This window comes from Phocoena phocoena, chromosome 13 (genome assembly GCF_963924675.1).
Source record: "Phocoena phocoena chromosome 13, mPhoPho1.1, whole genome shotgun sequence".
Taxonomy (NCBI): domain Eukaryota; kingdom Metazoa; phylum Chordata; class Mammalia; order Artiodactyla; family Phocoenidae; genus Phocoena; species Phocoena phocoena.
The window spans coordinates 65,974,470-65,995,936 of record NC_089231.1 but is presented as its reverse complement, the minus strand read 5'-3'; the positions used below and the strand labels follow the sequence as shown (position 1 = coordinate 65,995,936).

Below are 21,467 nucleotides of genomic sequence, written 5' to 3'. Positions count from 1 at the left end.
TGTGGAGCACAGAAGCAAATGGTAACTACCTCCCTGGATCGTTATGACTATTAAATAAAATAATGCCTGCAAATAATTTTGTACTATGGTGAAACCCAGCCTTCAAGATGGCCCTCGGTGATTCCTGCACCCTGGTCTTCACAGCCTTGTATCGTGACCTCTCACAAGGAGCAGGGCACCAGCAGGATACTGTGGAGTGCTGGTGTGTGATTTCCAAGATTAGATCACAATGGACATTCTGCCTTGCTCTCTTGAATCACCCGCTCTGGCGGAAGCCAGCCAGCAGCCATGTCATGGGAACACTCCGGCAACCCTCTGGGGAAGTCCACGTGGGGAGGCGCTGAGGCCTCCAGCCAAAAGCCAAGGGAGACAGCCATCCTGGGGGAGGATTCTCCAGCACAAGTCAAGTATGTCAAGTCTTCAGACGAATAAGCCGATAAAGCCAGTATTTTGAGTCGACCCTCACAAGAGACTCTGAGCCGGAAACACCCGGCTAAGCCACAGTAACTGTGCAACAGGAAACAGTTATTGTTTTAAGCCCCTACGTTTTGGGATCATTTATTTTTTAGCCACATCATTGGCCATATGGGGGGTAAACTCAACCTCCAACCCCTCTCTCCTCCCTGGAGGTCATCGGGCTGGGACTGATTGTTTCAACCCTCTAATCACAGGATTGGCCCCACTGACAACCACCCCCCAGCCTTAGGCACTTCCTGAAGTCACCTCATTAACAAAAGACACCTTGATCACTCTCATCACTTAGGTAATGCCAAAGGTTTTAGGATGCAGTCGGGTTTCATCTCTGTCCTGAACCGTTTTGGTCCATTTAAGGGATTGCGTGGAAGCACTTCTCTGCCTATCAACTAAAACACTGGGGGAACTGAGCTGGAAGAAAGAAGCAAGTGGAGCTGGATCTTCACCAACGAGTTAAGTGAGGAAAATATGGGTCCATCTCCTCAAAGGAAGATAAGATATTGAACATCCTGTGGACAAGAACAAAGCCATGCAGGTGCCCAACGGGGCCATGAGTGTGGGGAGTATGTAGAGGTCGGACCCCAGGCCCCACCGGGCACTTGTGCTTCTCACACGAACCCCACTCTGGCACTTTTGGGTCCACATGGCACCCACCACCACATTTCTGCAGTTCAAAGTATCCCACGACAGACTCAGCATCTCCAACTCCCCTCCAACTTTGTGTCAGCTGCAGAGTCTAGGTTATTTCTCTCGGAAACTAGTTGTATAAGCCCCCTTATTAGTACCTCAGTGCAGTTTTGATTTGCATTTCTCTAATAATTAGTGGTGTTAGGCATCTTTTCATGTACCTATCGGTCATCTGGATGTCTTCTTTGGAAAAATGTCTATTTAGCTCTTCTGCCCATTTTTCAATTGGGTTTTTTTTGGTCAGTGAATTGTAGGAGCTGTTTGTATATTTGGGAAATTAAGCCCTTGTTGTTCGCATCATTTGCAAATATTTTCTCCCAGTCAGTAGGCTGTCTTTTCATTTTGTTTACGGTTTCCTTTGCTATGCAAAAGTTTTGCTATGCAGTAACTTTGATTAGGTCCCATTTGTTTTTGTTTTTATTTCTATTGCTTTGGGAGATTGACCTAAGAAAACACTGGTACGAGACTTATGTCAGAGAATGTTTTGTGTGGCCTTATTTTTTTGGCCATGCTGAACAGTTTGCAGGATCTTAGTTCCCAGACCAGGGATGGAATCCAGGCCAAGGCAGTGAAAGCGCTGAGTCCTAATCACTGGACTGCCAGGGAACTCCCATGTCAGGCCTTCTTTTGGTCTTGTTTCTGCCCATGGCTATTTCCCTCTGTTAGATTGCTCTCTGGCTCTTTCCTATTCAGCTTCATCCCTCTCACATCCTATCTCTCAGCCGCCCTAACCCTCCTGCCTGTCCGACGTGCAGCTGGGGCTGCTCCTGGGTAAATGGTTACTTCTAATCATCCCACCCTATGTGCCATACTCTCCCTGCCTGCTTCCCAACAGCTGCAATCCCCACTCCCCCCTGCCCACACACACACAGGGCCTCCATCCAAACGGCCCCCGGGCCCCTGGGCCCCCAGCAGTCACTACCTCCACATGCCCCAGCCTTACGGATGAGCTTCCTCTCCAGCCAAAGTTGACTTTGAGAACCTCACTGCATGGATAGCATATGCCTCTTTGAACGTGTTGATGACAAAATCTAAATTCTGAACAAAGACTCTTGTAAGATTTTTTCTCAAGTGTGGTCTCTGGGCCAAATAAAGTCCCAAGTGCAGGGCACCCTGCTTGAGAAGCAAGAGGCAGTGTTCACTTTTGTTTTTCTTCCTTTACTTGCATCGGGCAGCTAATAATCACCACTGTCCTATACGGGGCCATCCATGACCGGGGCAAGTGGCTTCCATAGGTTAGCCCTGTGGGTGACCTCACTGCAATGTCATGAGGCCAGTGTGATTATCTGTTTTGCGGCTGAGGAATCTGGCACTGAGATCACACGATCTCTGCCTCTGTTCTTCCTCGTGGAGAACCTGCTCGTCCTGTATACTTTTCCTCATATCCCAGAGGTGCCAGTTCCCGTTCCGGAAAATATGCTCTGTAACTTAGGGATGCTTGGGGATGCTGAGACTGGGTGCACACTGGGGAAAAGTAAGAGAGATCTTTTTCTGACTCCCTTCTTCCCAGCACACCATCACTTATACAGATTTCTGCATTCTCTCTTCTTTCAGAAATGGCAAAGCATGTCCACAAGCCGAGGAGTCCATTTCTTGTTCTTTCTTACGGGGCATAGGGTAGGAGGCTGGAAGGGGTGGGGCAGAAGAAAAGAGGGTGCCTGCTAGGGGAAGAAGATAGAGAAGGGCCAGTGGCTGTGCGGCAGGATAAGGGATTGCTGACAGTTGGCCACACCAGATAGGCGGTGGAGGATGGCTCATGGTCAGGGACATGAAGACGAGCCCTGCCCCGGCCTTGGTGTGTGGCCTTCTCCACAGGTCGTGTGTGGGAAGCCAGGTAAGGCAGCCCAGGGCCACAGGGCGGACCCCACTGTATGACATGTCCCTTTTTTTTTTTTTGTAAATTTATTTATTTACTTATTTTTGACTGCATTGGATCTTTGTTGCTGCGCGCGGACTCTCTAGTTGCGGCGAGCGGGGGCTGCTCTTCATTGTGGTTTATGGGCTTCTCACTGCGGTGGCTTCTCTGCTTCGGGGCATGGGCTCTAGGCACGCAGGCATCAGTAGCTGTGGCGTGCAGGCTCAGTAGGTGTGGCGCACGGGCTTAGTTGCTCTGCGGCATGCAGGATCTTCCCGGACCAGGGCTCGAACCCGTGTCCCCTGCAGTGGTAGGTGGATTCTTAACCATTGCGCCCCCAGGGAAGCTCGTGTCCCTTTCATTTGGATGGGCTGTCTTGGGGGGTCCCACAGGGTGGTCCCACCACACCCCCAAACCAAATCTGACGTTCACCTGCTCTGAGTGCTCCCAAGACCTGGCATGGGTTTGCTCTCTCTTGGGACCCAGAATCCAGGGCATCAGAGCTGGCTTATCACCTCCTTGACAAGGAAGAAGGGGGGTCTTCCCGGAAGAAGGGCATTCTCACCCTGGTGTGACCTACCTCCGCACAAAACGACGAACTCTTTTCAATGTGGGAAACGAATAGTAAACAAATGTTATTTGTCTATGTGATCTTACTAGTATTTTCCTAGCAGGAATTAGGATGTTTTTACAGGACACAACTAACTGAATTCAAGGGGCTGGACGCAGTGGGAAGGCGGGTAGGCGCTGGTGAGTCCCAGAGGCTCCAGATGGTCTGTGGGTGGATTTTGCCCCCAGGACTCGGGGCCTGACTTTGCACATTGAAGCCCTATCCTGGCACCACCCAGGGCCAGGGATGGAGGCTCTGTATCTGCTGGATCCCCTGGGGAGGGTGCTAGAGTCCGGTGCCTGGGTGGAGTTGGCAGCGAGGGTTCCTTGGAAGAATGTTCCCTCCAGTGGTGCTCACTATTGGGCACTTAGTACATTCCAGGCCCTGAGGACGCACCTTGTGTGCAAGGATAGACTGAACGGCCACAGAAGTAAGTGAGGAGCTAACAGATGATCCAGAAACAAGACCAAAGGGAGGGAGAAATGGTGCTGTTAACTCTTGGGGCTGAACCTCGTCCAGCCTAGGGTGCCTGGGCCTCACACATGCTGGCTTCTTAATCACTAACAGGAGATTACTGAGGTTTAAACGGGAGAATCACGGTCACAGATCACAGCGAACACCAGGTGAATGACACTGAGGTTCCCTTTATTTCTGACCATTTCTTTATAACTATCCACGTAGGGATAACGCCCCCATCTACTTCTCAAGCCTGAATCCCCCTCTAGAAATTTAGATTCACATTTCTAACTCTACAAGATGCATCTCCCCGAAGATCCCATCAAGCCCCCAAGTCATCATCCCCCCCGCCCAGCTCTGAATCACCTTTCCTTTTCCCGCTAACAATGAACAACTGTCTGAAACTATAGCTTGTGTTTCTTCGAGATGCGCTGACGTCTGAGCGGCAGTGTGCGCGTGCCCGCGACAAAGCCTGCGGCTCGTTCGCTGGGCTAGGCGGCCATGTAACAGGGGCACAGGATGGGCTCTGGGTTGTAGAAGGTCCTGTCGCCACAGTGCGGACAGGGGTCGCCGCTGAACCAGACCATACTGGGAAGCCCCAACTCCTGCAGCACCTGCTTGAGCCGGGCGTGCAGGTGCGCCAGGCGGCCCAGGTGGACGGTGCCGTGCACGTCCTCGTAGCTCTCCAAGGGCGCAGGGTACAGCACGTGGCTCAGCTTGCTCAGCCCCACGGTGTGGCGCAGCAGGCTCTCCAGCACAGCCATCGAGATGGGGTTGCCGCAGAAGCTGAAGGTGGTGAGCTGGGAGCAGTGGCTCAGGGCGGGCAGGAGGGCGCTGAACTGGGAGTCCATGATGCCACACTCGTCCAGGTCCAGGTCCTGGAGGGTGGCCGAGGCCTTCTCGATCAGGACCCAGAGGGGCTTGGAGCTTATGCTGGTCAGGTTGACCCCGCTGAGGCTCAGATCCTTCAGCTGGCTGACGCTCGGGCACTGCGACAGATGCATCAGGTCTGCCTCTGACATCAGGCAGTTGGTAATCGACAAGGTCTCCAGGGGGCTCTTCAGACACCTGGAGAGAGACAGAGCAGTCAGTCCCGGGAGGATGGAGGTGGTGGGTGGAGGGATGTGGGGTGGCCCAGCCCTCAAGGGAAGAGAGGCCCGTTTCACCAGATCCCAGTCTTCCAGAGGATGCTGCATGGTCAAGGGAGAGGTGCCAGGCCAGCCCAAGGTTGAGCGGGGTCCTTCCCCATCCTTTATCTGCCGTGTGATGGGGTCAAGGGAAGGAATCCTCGAGTGCTCCCTGTGCTCACCCTTCAAGTGGGGGACGACATACCCCTGCCAGGTGTTGTGAGCACAGGTAAGGTAACAATGGCAGGTGCCCACCGGGGAGCCTGACCCCATGTCCCAAGTGAGAGAGGGGAGCAGCAAACTACAGTATTGGCAGACATGACCTAAACTGCTTTTAACTCGGGCTTCCTTCCTGCCGCCTCCTGGACCCCATCACCTGTTTCTCTGTTCCCAGTGAGAGTACTGGGATCTGTGCTTAAAGGGCTAAACCAGGCAAGGTCTGGCAACGTCCACAGGGGTCCAGCCGGCAGGGGCTAACTCTGGTCGCTGTATCAGCCACAAACCATCCCTCACTTTCCACAACTCTTTTTTTGTTGTTGTTGTCCTTGTGTCATGAACACGTTTATTCTTAATGCTTTGAGTTTGCAGTTGCCAGAAAGGAAATCAATCCAACTCTTTCACACAATAAATCAGGCTGCATTCTCTCATCTTTCATCATTGTGTTCCAGGTAAAGCTATGATTCTACTTTAAGAAAGAAGAACAAATTTCTAGAAGGTATAATGTTACTGAAGAATTCCTATATAATCAGAAGCCTTAGAAGGAAATAATAGTTGTAATTTGGCCTCGAGATTGGAGCCACTTCAGTAGTGACACTCATCTGACTTTCTGCTTCTCTTCTCTGGACACTTGAGCAATAACTGCTTAATGTCCTGATGGGCGCCACAATTCTTCACTCCTGCTCCCTCCCCGTCATTTCCACAATCACCCATTTCCCACATCACACCTCACCTGGAGCCTAAAGCACCCCGGGACAGACAGGGAAGTGGGATAGGTGGGAGGGACAGGCTCACGTTGGATGGGCTTTCCCCTGGTGAATGTCCTCCTGCTTAGTTATTTTCCATCATCTCAGCTTAGACATCACTCTCTCAGGAGAATTCCCCAAGCCACCCTCACCTGGCCCAAAGCCCCCACGATGCAGGTTCCCGGCAAAGAGCCCCCTTTGACAGGCAGCTAACTGAAGCCACACCTCTGACCCTAACCCGGGAGGCTATGTGACAAGATGCCGGGGGACGGACTGGCGGCATCGTGTGGACCTCTGAGTGGCCCGTGCACCCTGGCACCATCCATGGCAGGCAGACAGTAGACAGACACCCCACGGATAACGAAACGAGAGAGGCCTGCCCTGGTCTGCAGAGAGACCGCGCCACGCCTCACCTGAGCACCTGGTCCAGGCGGCCCTCAAGGAAGGAGATGGAATCCAGGTAGAGCTCCTGCAGGTGCTGCAGGCTGGGAAACTGGGAGGTGAGCTGGCTGACGCAGCGCTCCTCCACGCCGGGGGCGGCGTGCGGTGTCATGTGGATGTGCGAGAGGAGCAGCCGGCGCAGGTTGACCATCTGGCCCAGGTGCGGCGCGAACCTGCCCAGGGTGGCCAGCTTCCAGGTGCAGTTCACCTCCAGGTCCTGGACAGAGTCGAGCTGCACCAGCGTCAGGATCCTCCTGACGTCGTGCATCGGCATGGAGAAGACCCTCAGCTTCTGACAGCACAGGCGGAGTGCGCCCCTCCTCCGCTTGACCTTCTTCAGGAGGTAGCTTAGGGACGCATCGGGGGTGCCCTCCTTGAGGCACAGGTCCATGAGCACCTCCACGGGGGCCGAGGTCTGCTTCAGCCACGCCCTTGCACCTTCCACCCGGCGCCTCTTCCTCACGGGCCCGGCCACCTCAGGCTCCAGCAGTGAGCACACACCAGCCCTGGTGCCGGACCACACGGTACAGAAGTCCTGGTGGGCGTTCTGGCGCAAATCCAGCACCTGCAGCTTCCACCGCCTGCGGGACGACGGGAGACACACTGAGCTGTGCGGAGACCCACGGGGACCAGGACCGCACGGCTCAGAACCCAGGCAATGGTGCTACACCCCAGACACCAGCTGCTCCTCGAGCTTCCGGGGCCCCTCCTGGTCCCCACTTTAAGCACCACGAGAAGGGGGTGAGCCCACGTGCCTTCTGTCACCTCTGCACCTTAAGTAGCCCTGCACGCCCGAAAGCCTATTCCCAGAGTGGCCCAGCCACGGCCCCAAGGCCTCCCCGTGGCCCCGCACCCCCCTCTCCGATGCTAGCTGCGTCTTGCTCAGACCCCCAGGCCCCACCCGCCTGCTGGGTCGCCCTCACCTGGGGCGGACCTCCTGGGCAAGCAGGACGTCCAGGCCGTCGACTGCAGCTTGGAAGGTCTCCAGGTGAGGCTTGTGCTTCTTCATCAGGGCCCCCAGCGGGAGGCAGGGGAAGGGCCAGGCCTGCACCATCGCCTTCACGGCCTGGCTGCGCATCCCGGCAAAGGCCGCGGAGAACAGGGGTGGGAAGAGCTCAGCGGGCAGCTCCTCCAGAGCGGCGATGGCCAAGGCCTCATCCCTCAGCAGGCTCTGGACGGCCAGTTCCAGGAGTTTCGGTGGGGCCCGGATGCCCACCCTGAAGAATCTGCTCCAGAGTGAGTACTGGAGGGACACCAGAGAGCAAGGGGTGGGTCCTTCTCCAGCCAAGGACCGGCGACCCTGCCGTCCCTCCACCCTCTAGGGGACCCAACGCAGGGTCAAAGACACCCCTCTGGCCACAAAGCCACAGCTCTGGCCCTGCTGGCGCCAGGCCCCAATGAGGGGACAAGGTGACCTCTCGCCCTATCCCATATCCACCCATGCTGCATTAAATCCCAGCCCCTCTGAAAGGTGGGTACCTAGAAGCCTGACAGCTGACCCCACCCTCTCCGGAGAAAAGCTTCTGATTATCACTCAAGGACTGAAAACAACAGGAATAAGGACTTTAGCCCAACATGGCCTCTTCCTAAACTCCAACAAATAACCCAGATGGGAATGATGGAGGAGCACCACACAGTGGGTACCGTTACCCCATTTAAAACTCTTTAAATCAGGGCTTCCCTGGTGGCGAAGTGGTTGAGAGTCCGCCTGCCGATGCAGGGGACACGGTTTCATGCTCCGGTCCGGGAAGATCCCACATACCGCAGAGCGGCTGGGCCCGAGAGCCATGGCTGCTGAGCCTGCGCGTCCGGAGCCTGTGCTCCGCAACGGGAGAGGCCACGACAGTGAGAGGCCCGCGTACCACAAAAAAAAAAAAAAAAAAACTTTAAATCAGAAACCATAAAGCAGCATGACAGTATTTGATAGCGTGTGATGTTAGAGATTAAGAAAAAAAAAAACTGATTCCAAGATGTACCTATGAGTATTACTATTACGGAATTGTTTTTATTCCATGGAATTAAAAAAACTTTTCATTTCTAAAATGAAAACAAACCAAAAAGGCCCTTTAAACGAGTAAAAATCACAAAACCATAAATGATATGAACTATAATTACTAGTCACAAACCAAATATGTAAAATGTCATCCAAAAATTCTAACTAATTAGATGTCTTACATCAAAAAAAGAAAAAAAATCTATTTGGTTAAGAAATACTGTAACTGTCTATGAGTGGCATAAACCAGAGCAGAAATCAAAACGTTTGGGATTAAGGCAAAACTTCACATAGAAGCAAAAGCAAAGCCTGCTACTGCAAACGTGTACAGAAGGCGAAGGAAAATTCTCTACAGGACCTTGGCCTGCATGGCCTGTCCTGTGGAGACCCTGGCTGGGGCAGGGGTCAGGGCCCGAGGCCCCAGATGCCAGGGCGGGTGTGGTGCAAGAAGCAATGTGCTCAGGCCTCTGAGTCCCTCCTCTGGCTCCTGAGAAGCCATGATAGGCCTTCCTGGCCACACTTTTCAGATCCCAGCTGAAATTTCCATTTCAAATGGAAAGCGGAATCTGATTACTGGAAATCCATCCAGCTAACGCTGATTTGACTTTCTCCTTACACACAACTGATAGGATCCTCTGTCCACTCGTGAAAACAAAAGATAAAAGAAGAAAACCAACCTGCAAGCATATTTGTTCGAAGAGCATGGGCCACGTCAAAACCATCCCAATGTCTTAAGACAGCTTTGTGCAGACCTAGTGGTGTCACCCCAAAGGAAAAAGAAATATGACACAATTCCTGAGAGTCACACAGTCACTTATACGTAACCTAAAACTGCAAAATGTGTGCCCGTTCATGGGGGAACAGAGGTGACACTGAGGGATGGCGGGTCCTCCAGATTTTGAGGGTTAAGGCTTCCCCAAAGGAGGTCAGGTCAAAATTACAACTAGGAGCTGGCTGGGAAGAGGGAAGGGCTGGGCATTTGTAATGAGACCAAGGAAATTACCCAAGAGGAGGTAAAGTGTGCTGTGTTTGGAGGAATTCAGAGACTTTTGTCAGGATGGGCCTGAGAGATTGCCAGCAGGAGTGGCTACCGGGGGACCTGGTGGATCCCTTAAAGCCAAGGCAAACCCAAGACTCAAATATTCCTCCCTCTGTCCCTGGAGGCAAAGGGTGTTTCCTCCCAGAAGCGGGGATATGCAAATTGGCTTGACAAGATGAAATGTAGCCATGTGGGCTGGGAGAGGCTGGAAGTGTGCTGGTGGCCAAACCTGGGACACACCTTATTCAGCCTGAAAGCCACTGAGGGGGTCAGGGCCGTGGGCTCTTTGGGCTCTTGGAGGCAGGGAGGGAAATAAACGTGGGCCAAGCACACATATCGGTGTCAGCAAAGGGCTGCAACCAGCAGAGGACTTGCCCCGAGGCTCAGGCGTCCTCTTCCACATCCCAGCCCAGGCTCTGTCCAGCAGCTTCAACCCTCATCATGACCTTCAAAGGCCCCTTCCCAGTGTTTGTGGATAACTTAACATTTCCTCAATCCCAGGAAACAAGGCATGCAAAGCGGCTTCAAAAAGCCCCCCGACCCCTCCCCTAAGGCTTTCACTTACAGGGTTTCTGATTCGAGAGCGCCATTAGGCCCACAAACAAAATTCAGCTTTTCTCTTGCTCTGCGATAAGCACAGCTACTCTAACACCGAACTCCCCTCAGGGGACGTGAAGCTCTGCTCGGTGCTGAAGGGTCTGGGGGCGATGCCCCTGCTGGGCTGGCTCACACGTTGGTTCTGTTGAGGTTTCAGAACACAGGCTGAGGGAACCTCTCCACCCCCTGCATTGTGACGCCCCGACAATTCTATTCTGCGGGCGAGGTGGCAGCATTCTCTGAAGGATGCTCTCTGGTTTGGTAATTTCCCAGAGACTGCTTTCTCCAAATTTCTACCGTCCCTATCAGCAGTTTGCCTAAAACAGGGTTAAGCTAGAATGGGCTCTATGGACACTCAACTCCCAGACCATCACCTTGACTGGTCACCTGCAGGAAGTCGAGATTAGTAAGTGAAGCAGAATATTCCTGATTCTGGAGCAGCCACTGAGTGGTGCTCACACGTTTCATCCAGCACCACAAATAACCTTCAGAGAAAAGCTGAAATTCAGTTAGTTTCCTTTTCAGCCTGGTGAGCCGGGGACTTGGCCAGGGGTGGACACTGCCATGCTCCGCTCAGGGAGTAACCAGAAGACCTGCTTGCGGGAGGGGTGTGGATGGATCTGCCCCACAGAGCGTTAGGAAGAGATGACTGACTTCACGTGGACCTCGGGGAAACAGGAAATGGCAGACGTCCAAGCCTGGGATGTTTCCATGGGAACCCAGCATCCAGGAAGGAGATCCAAGGAGGCAGGAGGGACCACTGTCTTCGAATGATGTAAAAATGGGAAGTATAAGCCGAACATTCTTCCCCAGCGAGCAGGGGACACTCCTCTGTCCACCTCCACCTCCATGCAGAGCCTGTTTGTCCGGAGGCAGAAGGACCAGGGGCACAGCTGCAGGAAGACCTGTCCTTCCTGCCCAGTGTCAGGACTGGCCCAGGACGACTCCCAAGGCCCAGGCATGAGTCAATTGGGGGGACGTTTCTACCACGTCCTGGTCACCTGGTCTCACGCTGTACAGGCCAGAGCAGCTTCTGAGCTCATGGTGGGGGGGTGTCCTGTCCCCCTTCCCATCTCCAGTCACAGAATTTCTACTGGGATCGCAAAGCATCTGCCCCCAGGGCCTTCCTGGGGTCTTTAGAATGCATGTGTGTCCCCAGGTTCCTGCTCCTGGCCTGTGCTGACGGCGCAGCCCCCTCTTTCTGCATCCCTGGCAAGTCAGCCCACCTCTCCCAGAGCCTGGGGTGTGGCCACGATGCGGGGAGGGTGGGGGACCGGACATCCTTCCACTGGCATCAACAGAAATCACGGATTTCTCCCCAATTCTTCTGACATAACAAGTGTAGAAGAAGGTAAAGAAAAGGCCAGCTACTTTTCTGCATTCAAAGAAGCACCAGAAATGCTGGAAGATGACCCTTCCTGGCTTCCAGAGGAAGACCCCAACCCTGCTGGTCTTCAGAGGCACCAGGCTGACAGAGGCCCTGGGTGCCAGGCCGATGGTGGCTTCTCCTCCTTCGGCTCTCTTGACCCAGCCTCGAGCAGACAAGATCCTACTCAGGATCTGGTACGTCTCCTTTCCCTCTGCAGTCAGATCGCTTCTTGCCCTGGAATATTTTGCCCTCTGGGCCTCTTGAAAAATCGAAGGTCTCCGTCAGCCCTCTCTGCCTCTTCCTGCACTTGGCAAGATGTGGTTCCACTTCAGATCCAATGACATCTAGACCGAAACAAGCAAGTCTCCCCACTTCTTCCGCCCCAGTGAGGACACATCTGACATCCAGGTCACCCTGGGTCCAGCCAGTTAATCCCGAGGGAAGTGCTTCTAGAGGCAAGTAGGGGTGCGGGAGGCTGAGGGCCCACTCCAGGCTGGTTGGGCGGGGGATGGCCCAGGACGAGGGGGGAGGAGGGAAATGGCAGCAGAGCCGGGGGCCTGGTTTCCTAGCTCTCAGAGCTGTGTCCTTTATATGCTGAAGCCATGTCTGGGACCACTAAGGGCACTTGGGGACTGGGAGTGTCCCCAGGATCTGGCTCTGTTTGCTTTGGCCTGGGGGAGGTGCCAGTGGCTGTCCCCCTTGCCAACTCCAAGGGACAGAGAGGGAGCACTGACCCTAGACACAAAGATGAGAGAGGTTCAGAGAGAAGGGGAGGCCCCAGTCTTGGCCTTTGGCCCCGGAGAGGATGCTTCTCAGGACTGCACGGTCAACCTCGTTATTGCCTGAGATGGTGGGAACTGTGCTTTTGGAGAGAGGAGGAGAAGAGGGGTCTCGTGTTGTATCCCTGTCATCCAACTGACCCCAAATCTCCAACACCGAGCCATAAGGTCACTGTGGCTCAGCGTGACACCAGGTGCGTTGGGCTGTCCGGCCCTTTGCACTGGACTTTTTTCCACTGGAGGAGCGTTGGTGAGCCTCAGGACTCGGGGAGCACTGGCTCCACCTTTGAGGGGACAGCCCACCCTGTGCTGAGGGCTGGCAGGAGGCACCAGGCAGAGGGGACGTGCTCACAGGGCGGTCTCCCGCCCAGCTGGTCCCCTCGCCCCCATACCCAGACTCCCCCTCTATTGGCAACCCTCGATTTACTCAAAACATTTACAGAGTGCCTGGAGCAGACCATCCACTGCTGTTCTGGGTGACGGGGAGGAACAGCCCAGTGACAATGTCATGGTCGTCTTCTAGTTAGAAGTACATACTAGGGAGATGATGTACAACAGGGTAAGTATAACTGACACTGTTGTAGGTTACGTATGAAAGTCATTGAGAGAGTAATCCTAAGAGTTCTCATCACAGGGGAAAAACGTGTTTTCTGTATAATTTTGTATCCATATGAGATGATGCTTGTTAAGTCAACTCACGATGCTGCACCCTTTAAGCTTGTACAGGGCTGTATGTCAATTCTATCTCAGTAAGACTGGAAGAAATAAGATGTCATGGTCTTCCACTCAGGGTGTCTCTGAGGCACGGACCTTGCATTCAGCTGAGCAGACAAATGAAAAACAAGCAAGTCGAAAAAATAATGACAGGCGGACGTGGCCTGCACGGTGGGGCAGGGCCACCAAGGCGACCATGCATGCTGGAACTGCAAAGCCAACCGTCATAATCCAAGGCAAAATATGACGTTTCCTGCAGCCGTTACATATTTTTTGAAAACATTAAGAACCCTCTTAACACGATCCACTGCAATGTTTAGAAAAGTAAAAATAGTAAAGGTTTTTTTTTTTATTTTTCTGCAGTACGCGGGCCTCTCACTGTTGTGGCCTCTCCCGTTGCAGAGAAGAGGCTCCGGACGCGCAGGCTCAGCGGCCATGGCTCACGGGCCCAGCCGCTCCGTGGCATGTGGGATCCTTCTGGACCCAGGCACGAACCCGTGTCCCCTGCATCGGCAGGCGGACTCTCAACCACTGCGCCACCAGGAAAGCCCAGTAAAGCTATTTTTTTAGTACACTGTGATTTTAAGCACTGAGAAAGTGTTTTGTTTCTTTGCGAAAAACTCATCAAGAATCCTCTCAACACTGCTTCCGTGCTTCTCATCACATAACTTTCAGTCGGGGCTGAGTGTCCTTCCTACGCCCGGGCAACCTGTCACTCTGCCTTTTTTTTTTTTTTTTAATTTATTTATTTACTTTCGGCTGCATTGGGTTTTCGTTGCTGCATGCGGGCTTTCTGTAGTTGCATCGAGGGGGGGCTACTTTTCGTTGCGGTGCGTGGGCTTCTCATCGCGGTGTCACTCTGCTTTCTAAGCCTGGATCTGCTTCCAACATTTCACCCTTTGTGTTTTCAGGGCCTGACATTATCTCCAAGTTCCTTTACTGTGAAGATGTTTGCGGGCATCACTGCCTCTGGGACATCTTCATTTTTTTGTCACAACCATGCTCTTCACTGAAGCGTCTCCAGGAGATGGGGACAAGGAGCCTGAAGCTGGATTCTGAATCAGAATGATGAGTCAGTCAACAATTCCTCGTGTTTGGTAGAGCTTAAATCACCAAAGCGTTTCACTCTCCTAGCCTCGGCTTCTCCCTCAAGATCTGAAATGTTGGCAGGGGCCTTAAATTGCTTTTTCCTTTCCCTGTGCAGTGGCTGAGGCTCAAAAGGGCGAGTCCTTTGCACCTGTGTCACAGAGCCAGCCACGAGAGGGTGACACGGGAACGAGGCCCCTGGCTCCTGGTCCAGGGCTCGCTAAGCCATCAACGTGCCAGCCCAGTGGGAGTGTGCCCGGGGAAGTCGCCTGTGGATGGGAACAGCCCACTCTGTTCGTGGACAGTGGACAATGTCGGGGACGAGAACAGAGGACAGGAGCCTCCATTCAGGGGCCATCACCCACCACAGTCTACTAGGCACTCAGCAGGTCTATGGGTCCTGATAGGTCTTCCAGGAAGATGGGGGGAGGGGCGATATATCGGGGAGCAATCCAGAAAGGCCTGCACTCACTGGTACCTCGGCTCAGCAGCCATACCCCAGGAGCTCAGGCTCCAGGAAACCTCCCAGCACTCCTTGCCCTCGGCAGGATGAAGTAAGCAGATTCACTGATACAGTGTCACCTGAAGGATTTGGGAAGAAGCTGTGCATAGAGGCCCCTCCCACACGTGAGGCAGGGGCTAAGAAAGGTGTGGGGAGCCCAGCCTGGCACCATGGCTGCAGAAGAGCTTGTGGGGGTCTCCGCCATGGCCTGGGGTCTGCTCATGGTCTGTCTGCACAGGTGAGAGGCACTAAGGAGGGGACCGTCTGGCAGCCCAGGGCTGACCCCCTTCCCTTTTCTCCCTCCACCCTGAACATCTCTGGAGTGATGACCTTGACCTCTCCCCTTTGCACATCCTGCTCCTCTCTGGGTCCTGAGCCCAGTCTGTCCTGACACAGCCACTCAGTGTCTGTGGCTCTGGGACAGAGAGGCCACATTTCCTGCTCTGGAGGCAGCAGTGATACTGGGGGATACAGCCCGGTGTGGTGGTATCATCAGCACCCATATGCTGCCCAGCAGCCCCAGGGCACGAGATCGTCCTCGCTCCTGCGGTCCCTCTCCATCCTCCAGCTCCAGGTCCGCCTCCCTGGCCTCCTTGGGCTGCAGCTGGATGAGTCGTTGTGCCCTCTGGGTGCTTTCTTTCCGGGACCGCCCCTAGGCCCAGGGGTCCCAGCTCACGGCTTAGGGAGACCAAAACCTCCCTGGGCTCACCCACCCTGCCCCTGCCCAACACCACACAGGAGTCAAGTCTCTGGGGGCTGATGCCAGCCCTGCTCCTTCGCCCCAAGCACAGGTTCTGAACGTAACCGTGGCTTCGGGAATGGGACCCCAACACATTGCAGCTGCTTCTTCTAAGAAGGCAGGAGGATGAAAGCTCTCTTGGGAAAATGACTTGGAAAAATAAAGGCTGCTCATCCTCCTCCCGCCGTGAGGGCTTCAGGATGCAGATTGCATGCAGCTCCACGATTAACAGCACTGAGGGGGCAACAGGACATCCTGGGACACGATGAGGTGCAGAAGCCCAGTTTACCTGAAGATGTCTTCCGCCGCGCTGGTCCAGCTCACGCTGGCCTCAGGTCCTCCGACACCTGGTCTCCCTGGTTTCCTACCGTCTCAGTCACCCGTCTCCACCCAAGTCTGAGAATAAGGACCCAATTTCTCGGGCCTTCCTGGTGGCGCAGTGGCTGAGTCCGCCTGCCGATGTAGGGGACATCGGTAGGGTTCGTGCCCCGGTCCGGGAAGAGCCCACATGCCAAGGAGCGGCTGGGCCCGTGAGCCATGGCCATTGAGCCTGCGCGTCCGGAGCCTGTGCTCCGCAATGGGAGAGGCCACAACAGTGAGAGGCCCACATACCGCAAAAAAACAACAAAAAAAAACCAAGAACCCAAATTCTCCAAAAAACAAAGACATGGTGTGTTAACACGTGTAATTATGAAGCCACAGTGAGAACTCTGCTGGGTGAACTGAAAACCGGAGCCCTGACCCTGCCGTTTCAGTGAGAATCTCTTCGTATCTCCACACCCGAGAAATTTCTCATCGGCTGAAACAGCAGACAATCGAAGGAAACACCTGATACTCTGGTCAAAGGGACCTTCCTCTAAGGGCACTAACCGCCGTCCTGCAGCCCCAGTTCTGCCCCTTTCTCTGGCCCCCACACCCTGGCACCTCCCGAGGGGACCCCATTGCCAGCGCAAAGCAGCGCCCAATGAGCTCTGGCCATCCCCGCAGACCCGGGTTCCCTGGATTATTACGTCCCCCACGCGGAGCTGCGGCCTCCTCACGGGGCACGTGGCCCGGGTAGGCCCAAGGCGGCCCCCCACCGCGTGTGGCCTCCGCTCCAGCCCCAGGTCGTGAGAGCTCGTTTTCCGCTGCAGAACAGGAGCGGGGGCCCCGGGCCCCGGGGACTAGCTCAAGGTCACCCCATGGGAACGCGGGGGCACCAGGACGGGAACTTACCTTTCGTGCCGCAGCGCCACGCCACACGATACCCCGCGTGCGCTCTGCGGACAAAGAACCGCGAACTCAGCAGCGCCCCGCCCGGAAACCACGCGGCCCGACCAATCCTGCTTTCTGTTTCCTCCTGGGGCAAATCTCACGAGATCCTGGGATCGCGAGTGGGGTCTTCCAGGGAGTCTAGAAGGGGTCCGTTTAGTACGCGGGGAGGGAGTGGGGAGAGGGGGAGGGGTGGCGTCTGTGGCCATGCCCACTGGACGGCCGGGTGGTGAGAGTGGGGATAGGGTGGGTCAGGGGTGGGATGGGGGAAAGGTAGGGTTGGGGGGATGGGGAGGAGATGGGGGGATGGGTGAAGTGGGGGGAGGAGATGGGATGGAAGTGAGGTGGGGGAGGGAGGAATCGTGGAATGGGGGAAGGGAATGGGGGAATGGGGTAGGATGGAGAATGGGGTGAGGTGGGGATGGGGTGGGGGTAGGTGGGGGGGGTGGGGAGGGGTGGGCGTGGGCTGGGATGAAGGGGCTTTTGAGATCCGGAGGGAGGGGTCGAGGCTTAGAACCCCCCACCTCCAGCTCCTCCCCCCCACCTCTGGGCCTGTTCTTCGGCAACCCCTTCCTCTCTGCAGGGCGTGGGGTGCCAGGGCCGGCTGCGGGGCCCTCGCTCCACTCCCACCTCCCTCTTGTAGATAAGGTGTCCCTGCCCTTGGCCAGTCCAGTGCCCCCTACTGTCTCGACTTTACCACTTATGTGACCCCTGGGGCAGCGGAGTCCCCAGCCAGGGTTTGACTAGATCGTCCTCCCTCCAGATTGTGCTTCCCACCCCCCCACCCCCCCATTTGGTTTTCCAGTTTTTTTCAGAAGCCAAACAGTTGCTGCGTCTGGTCTCTTCCCCTCCGTCTGACCTCCGCAGCCCCTCTGATGGCCTCAGCTTGTGCTGGTCCTGAGTGCAGGGTTCACCTCCTTTCACCAACGGACCCCTTCAGACAAAGTCAGAAGGGGCCTGGAAAAGGAAGTTGGGGCGGGGCGGGGTGGGGCGGGGCGGGGCGGGGTGGGGCGGGGCGGGGCGGGACCCTCCCAAGCGGTGCCCCTCAACCCTGGGGATGTCGCGTCCCGGCCACCAGGGGGCACTGGAGACATGGAATCCAGGACGGTTTTGGCACCTCCTTCCTCCCAGCCCCCCTAGGGGAGAAAGTCAGGCTTCTGGAGAGATGGTGAGAGCCAGGTGGGTGAGGATTCTTGCCTGGAGGGGTTAAGAGCAAAGCGGAACTGCAGCCCTGTCACTAACGCTGGCCTGGGGGACCTCCTTTGGGTCCTTTGAATTCAGCTTCCTCACTCAAGCCCAGTAAGTGTGAGGCTGTGTCCTTGTCATCCAGGTGACCTTAAATCTTTAACCACAGGCCACCAGAAGGTAGTGGTGGCCAAGAATAACAGGCAGGGCAGTAGTGATGGCTATCTTTCGTGGCTCAACCCTGCCATTCCCCCACACATCCCCCGTGCCTGTGAGCTAACAGAGCTTAAGGTGTCCAGCTACACCCATGGTTGGATGGATGGATGAATGAATACATAGGTACATGCGAATGAGGGAATTGTGTTGATCCCCCTGGACCTGGGATTGTTACCTGGAACAGGGCTGGTAAAACCTCAGTTTTTTCACTTTGGAACTGGAGACTCAGCCTCCCCCTCCTTCCTCTTGTCCAGACTCATTCAACAAACATTTGTCCTTGAGAGGCTGCTGATGCAACACTCAAGGAGATAGTGCTCATAAGTTTTAGGATGGAGCCAGAAAAAAGCCAAAACAAAACCAAAACAAGAAGACCATTGTTTTAAAGAGACAGGTTGTAACTAATTCTCTGAGAGGGCAAAGGATGCATCTGTGGGACTTGAAATGGAAAGGGGATCCCTTTGAAGATTGCCGAACGTTATTTTCATGATTCGATGGCTGATTTAAGGCCTGATTTCAGGTTGACACACTGAAAAGATGACGTCGGAGATATTTGAAAGCAAAGGTCACAGCATTGCTTATATTGTGTGATATAGTCCTATTCATGTACAAGTAAACATGAAAGTAACATTGATTCATTTCATTGCTTCAAGCAATGCTCACAATGTTTACCATGTTCCTGGGGCTAGACTAGGCCTGGAGTAGAAGAAGCAGTGAAAGTTACAGGGACCCGCCCCCACCTCCTGGAATACATGGAATGCTTTCCCTTGAACATTGCACTTAAGCATGTCGAGATGTCCAGAAGATGGTCACTAAAATGATAACGCTGGCCATGGTAAAATAATTTTCTATATTTTGGGGGGTTTTTTGCTTGTGTTTTGTGGTTTGGTTTTGTTTTGTTTTTTGGCCTCGCCGCACGGCACGTGGGATTTTAGTTCCCCTCCACCCAGGGATCGAACCACGCCCCCTGCAGTGGAAGCATGGAGTTCTAACCACTAGACCGCCAGGGAATTCCCAACTTTTCTATATTTGGGAGTAAACTTTTCCATCATAAATGTTTTCCTTGACCAGTGATTTATTTTGGAGATATGAAGAAATTCAGTCACCCCACACAGCCTCTAGTCCCCCAGTCTGCTGCAAGATTAAGCTGACAAGGAAGGTCTTGGAGAGAATCCAGGATGGCTGGTCTGCTTTCCTAAGTCTGTATGTCCTGATTTGGGGGAACCACCACTTTTGAAAATCCTTTTGGGGGACTCTCTTGGCGGTACAGTGGTTAAGACTTTGCCTTCCAATGCAGGGGGTTTGGGTTTGATCCCTGGTTGGGGAGCTAAGTTCCCACATGCCTCGTGGCCAAAAAAGCAAAACATAAAACGGAAGCAATATTGTAACAAATTCAATAAAGGCTTTAAAAATGGTCCACATAAAAAAAAAAAGAAAGAAAGAAAGTCCTTTTGGGGTAGCTATGAATGAGCTCAGAGGGAAAGGCAGGAGCCTTCAGGTAGAGGGCAGCATCCTTCCATCCCAGACTCAAACTCAGGCCTCCTGAAGTCAAGGGCCTTGCAGATGCAGAGGGCAGGAAGCCCCTCCCCAGGTGTGTGTGTGGTGGAAGGGGGAGATCAGGTGTGTGGGGAGGGGAACTCATCAGAAGGCCAGGTGCTCCGTGTCCCTCAGAACCAGCTTCAGAACAACTTCTTGGGAAGAAGACATCCTCCCCCACCCCCCGCCCCTTCCTGGCTGGGCCAGGGCATCTACCCACTCCCTTGCGTGTCAAGCCTCAGGACTTGGAGCAAAGGAGGAACTGAGAAGCATCCAGTCCTTTGAGGGTCTGGCTAGAACACGAGCAGAGGAAGGAGGGGTTTGCCCCTTTCCTGTCTCGCTGCTGAGCGGGGACATCTCATCTCATTTTCCTCCGTCCTCAGCAACTTCGGTATCAGGTCTTAGGACTTGGTCTGAATCACACCAACAGCTTTCCTGAGTCTGCAACTTGCAGACTGTGGGACTTAGTCTTATCTTTAATAACAAACATTATTATTTAACCAGTGTGTAAAATAAAAAAGCACAAACATGTTCAAAACACACTTAAGCAATAGTCATGAATCAAAACTGATTGCTTCCCCAAACATCTTTCTCCTTTTCCCTCAATCCCCAAGGCAAGCCTTTAGCTTTCCCCACCATTGGCCATAGAGTCACCTCTGTTGGGCTCCTGAAATGTCTGTCACTTGGTATGAAGAGCTGCCTCACAGGCATAACCTGGTACCAAGGCTGTGCTGGGGTGGGCTAAATAGTCCTGGGGTGAGGGTCCAGGCCATCTGGTGTGGCAGGGGACACATGCCATTGTGGAGGGAGTTAATGGACAAAGGGAAATGAGGTTAGAGGGGATGGAAGGGATCGGGGGCCTGGTGCTGAGCTTGATGGGGAAGGAGGGAGGAGGGGAGGGCGATGCAAGAGGGATTTCCAGCCCCCACTCAGCTGCCTCCCAGCGGCTTGGTTGGAACCGTCTGCAGCCACCAGGGGGCAGCAAGGGCCAGGATTTGGGGAAGGTACTTGAGGGTTACACTGTCCTGCGTGAGGTTTCAAGAGGGGCTCCCCACGGAACACTTCTCATGTCCCAAAGCATTTGTACCCCAACAAATCATCTTAAAACGTGCTAATAAATGGCCCAGGGCTCAGGCTCGGGCCTCAGACTCAGAGCACTGCAGAGACAGAGGCTGGAGGGGAACGTGGGAACGTGAGGACCCTCCAAACTGAGGGGGATAAGAAGGAGTTGGGGGGTGGGGGAGGGATGGATTGGGAGCTTGGGACCAGCAGATGCAAACTATTATATATAAGATGCATAAACGTCAAGGACCTATGGTATAGCACAGGGGACTGTATTCAATATCCTCTGATAAACCATAATGGAAAAGAATATGAAAGAATGTATGTAGAGTATAACTGAACCACTTTATTGAACAGCAGGAATTCACACAGCATTGTAAGTCAAGCACACTGCAATATAAATGTTCAGTGTCTTTGTTCTTTTCTTTCTCTTTTTCATTTTTCACAGCACTGTGCGGCATGCAGGATTGGAGCTCCCCGACCAGGGATCAAACCTGCACCCCCTGCAGTGGAAGCACAGAGTGTTAACCACTGGACGGCCATGGAAGTCGCTTCCATAAAATGTTTTTAAAAAAGAGGGAGTTGAGGGGTTACTGGTCCCCAGCTCTGCCTCTGAGTCCTGGAAAGTGGGGCAGTTGGATCTTTCAGCCGCCTGGGCTCATGGCCTCTCCTTTGTCCCAAGAGCACAGAGGGGACCTTCTGGGATTCCTCCCCCAGGAACCATGACTCTCACACCAGGAGAGACAGGAAATCTCGGCCTGTATTCCTTTCCCACAACCTGTCATGGACT

At 54.1% G+C, this 21,467-nt stretch overlaps 1 protein-coding gene across 1 annotated transcript; it reads right to left on the bottom strand.

Moving 5' to 3' along the window:
- Positions 1-4,573: 4,573 nt before the first annotated feature.
- LOC136132614 (melanoma antigen preferentially expressed in tumors-like) lies at positions 4,574-20,261 on the bottom strand. Its single transcript, XM_065889503.1, has 7 exons — positions 20,252-20,261; positions 16,646-16,689; positions 16,441-16,557; positions 15,164-15,343; positions 7,536-7,855; positions 6,585-7,193; positions 4,574-5,150 (listed from the first exon to the last, which is right to left on the bottom strand). The coding sequence occupies exons 1-7, from the start codon at positions 20,259-20,261 to the stop codon at positions 4,574-4,576; spliced, it is 1,857 nt and encodes a 618-aa protein (XP_065745575.1).
- Positions 20,262-21,467: the final 1,206 nt, after the last annotated feature.

Coding starts and splice junctions, on each gene's coding strand:
- LOC136132614 (XM_065889503.1), bottom strand. Junction 15,344..16,440: donor CGCAGCTCCGCGTGGGGGAC/GTAATAATCCAG, acceptor CCCTGGGCCTAG/GGGCGGTCCCGGAAAGAAAG. Junction 7,856..15,163: donor TGATACCACCACACCGGGCT/GTATCCCCCAGT, acceptor GTGTCCCTCCAG/TACTCACTCTGGAGCAGATT.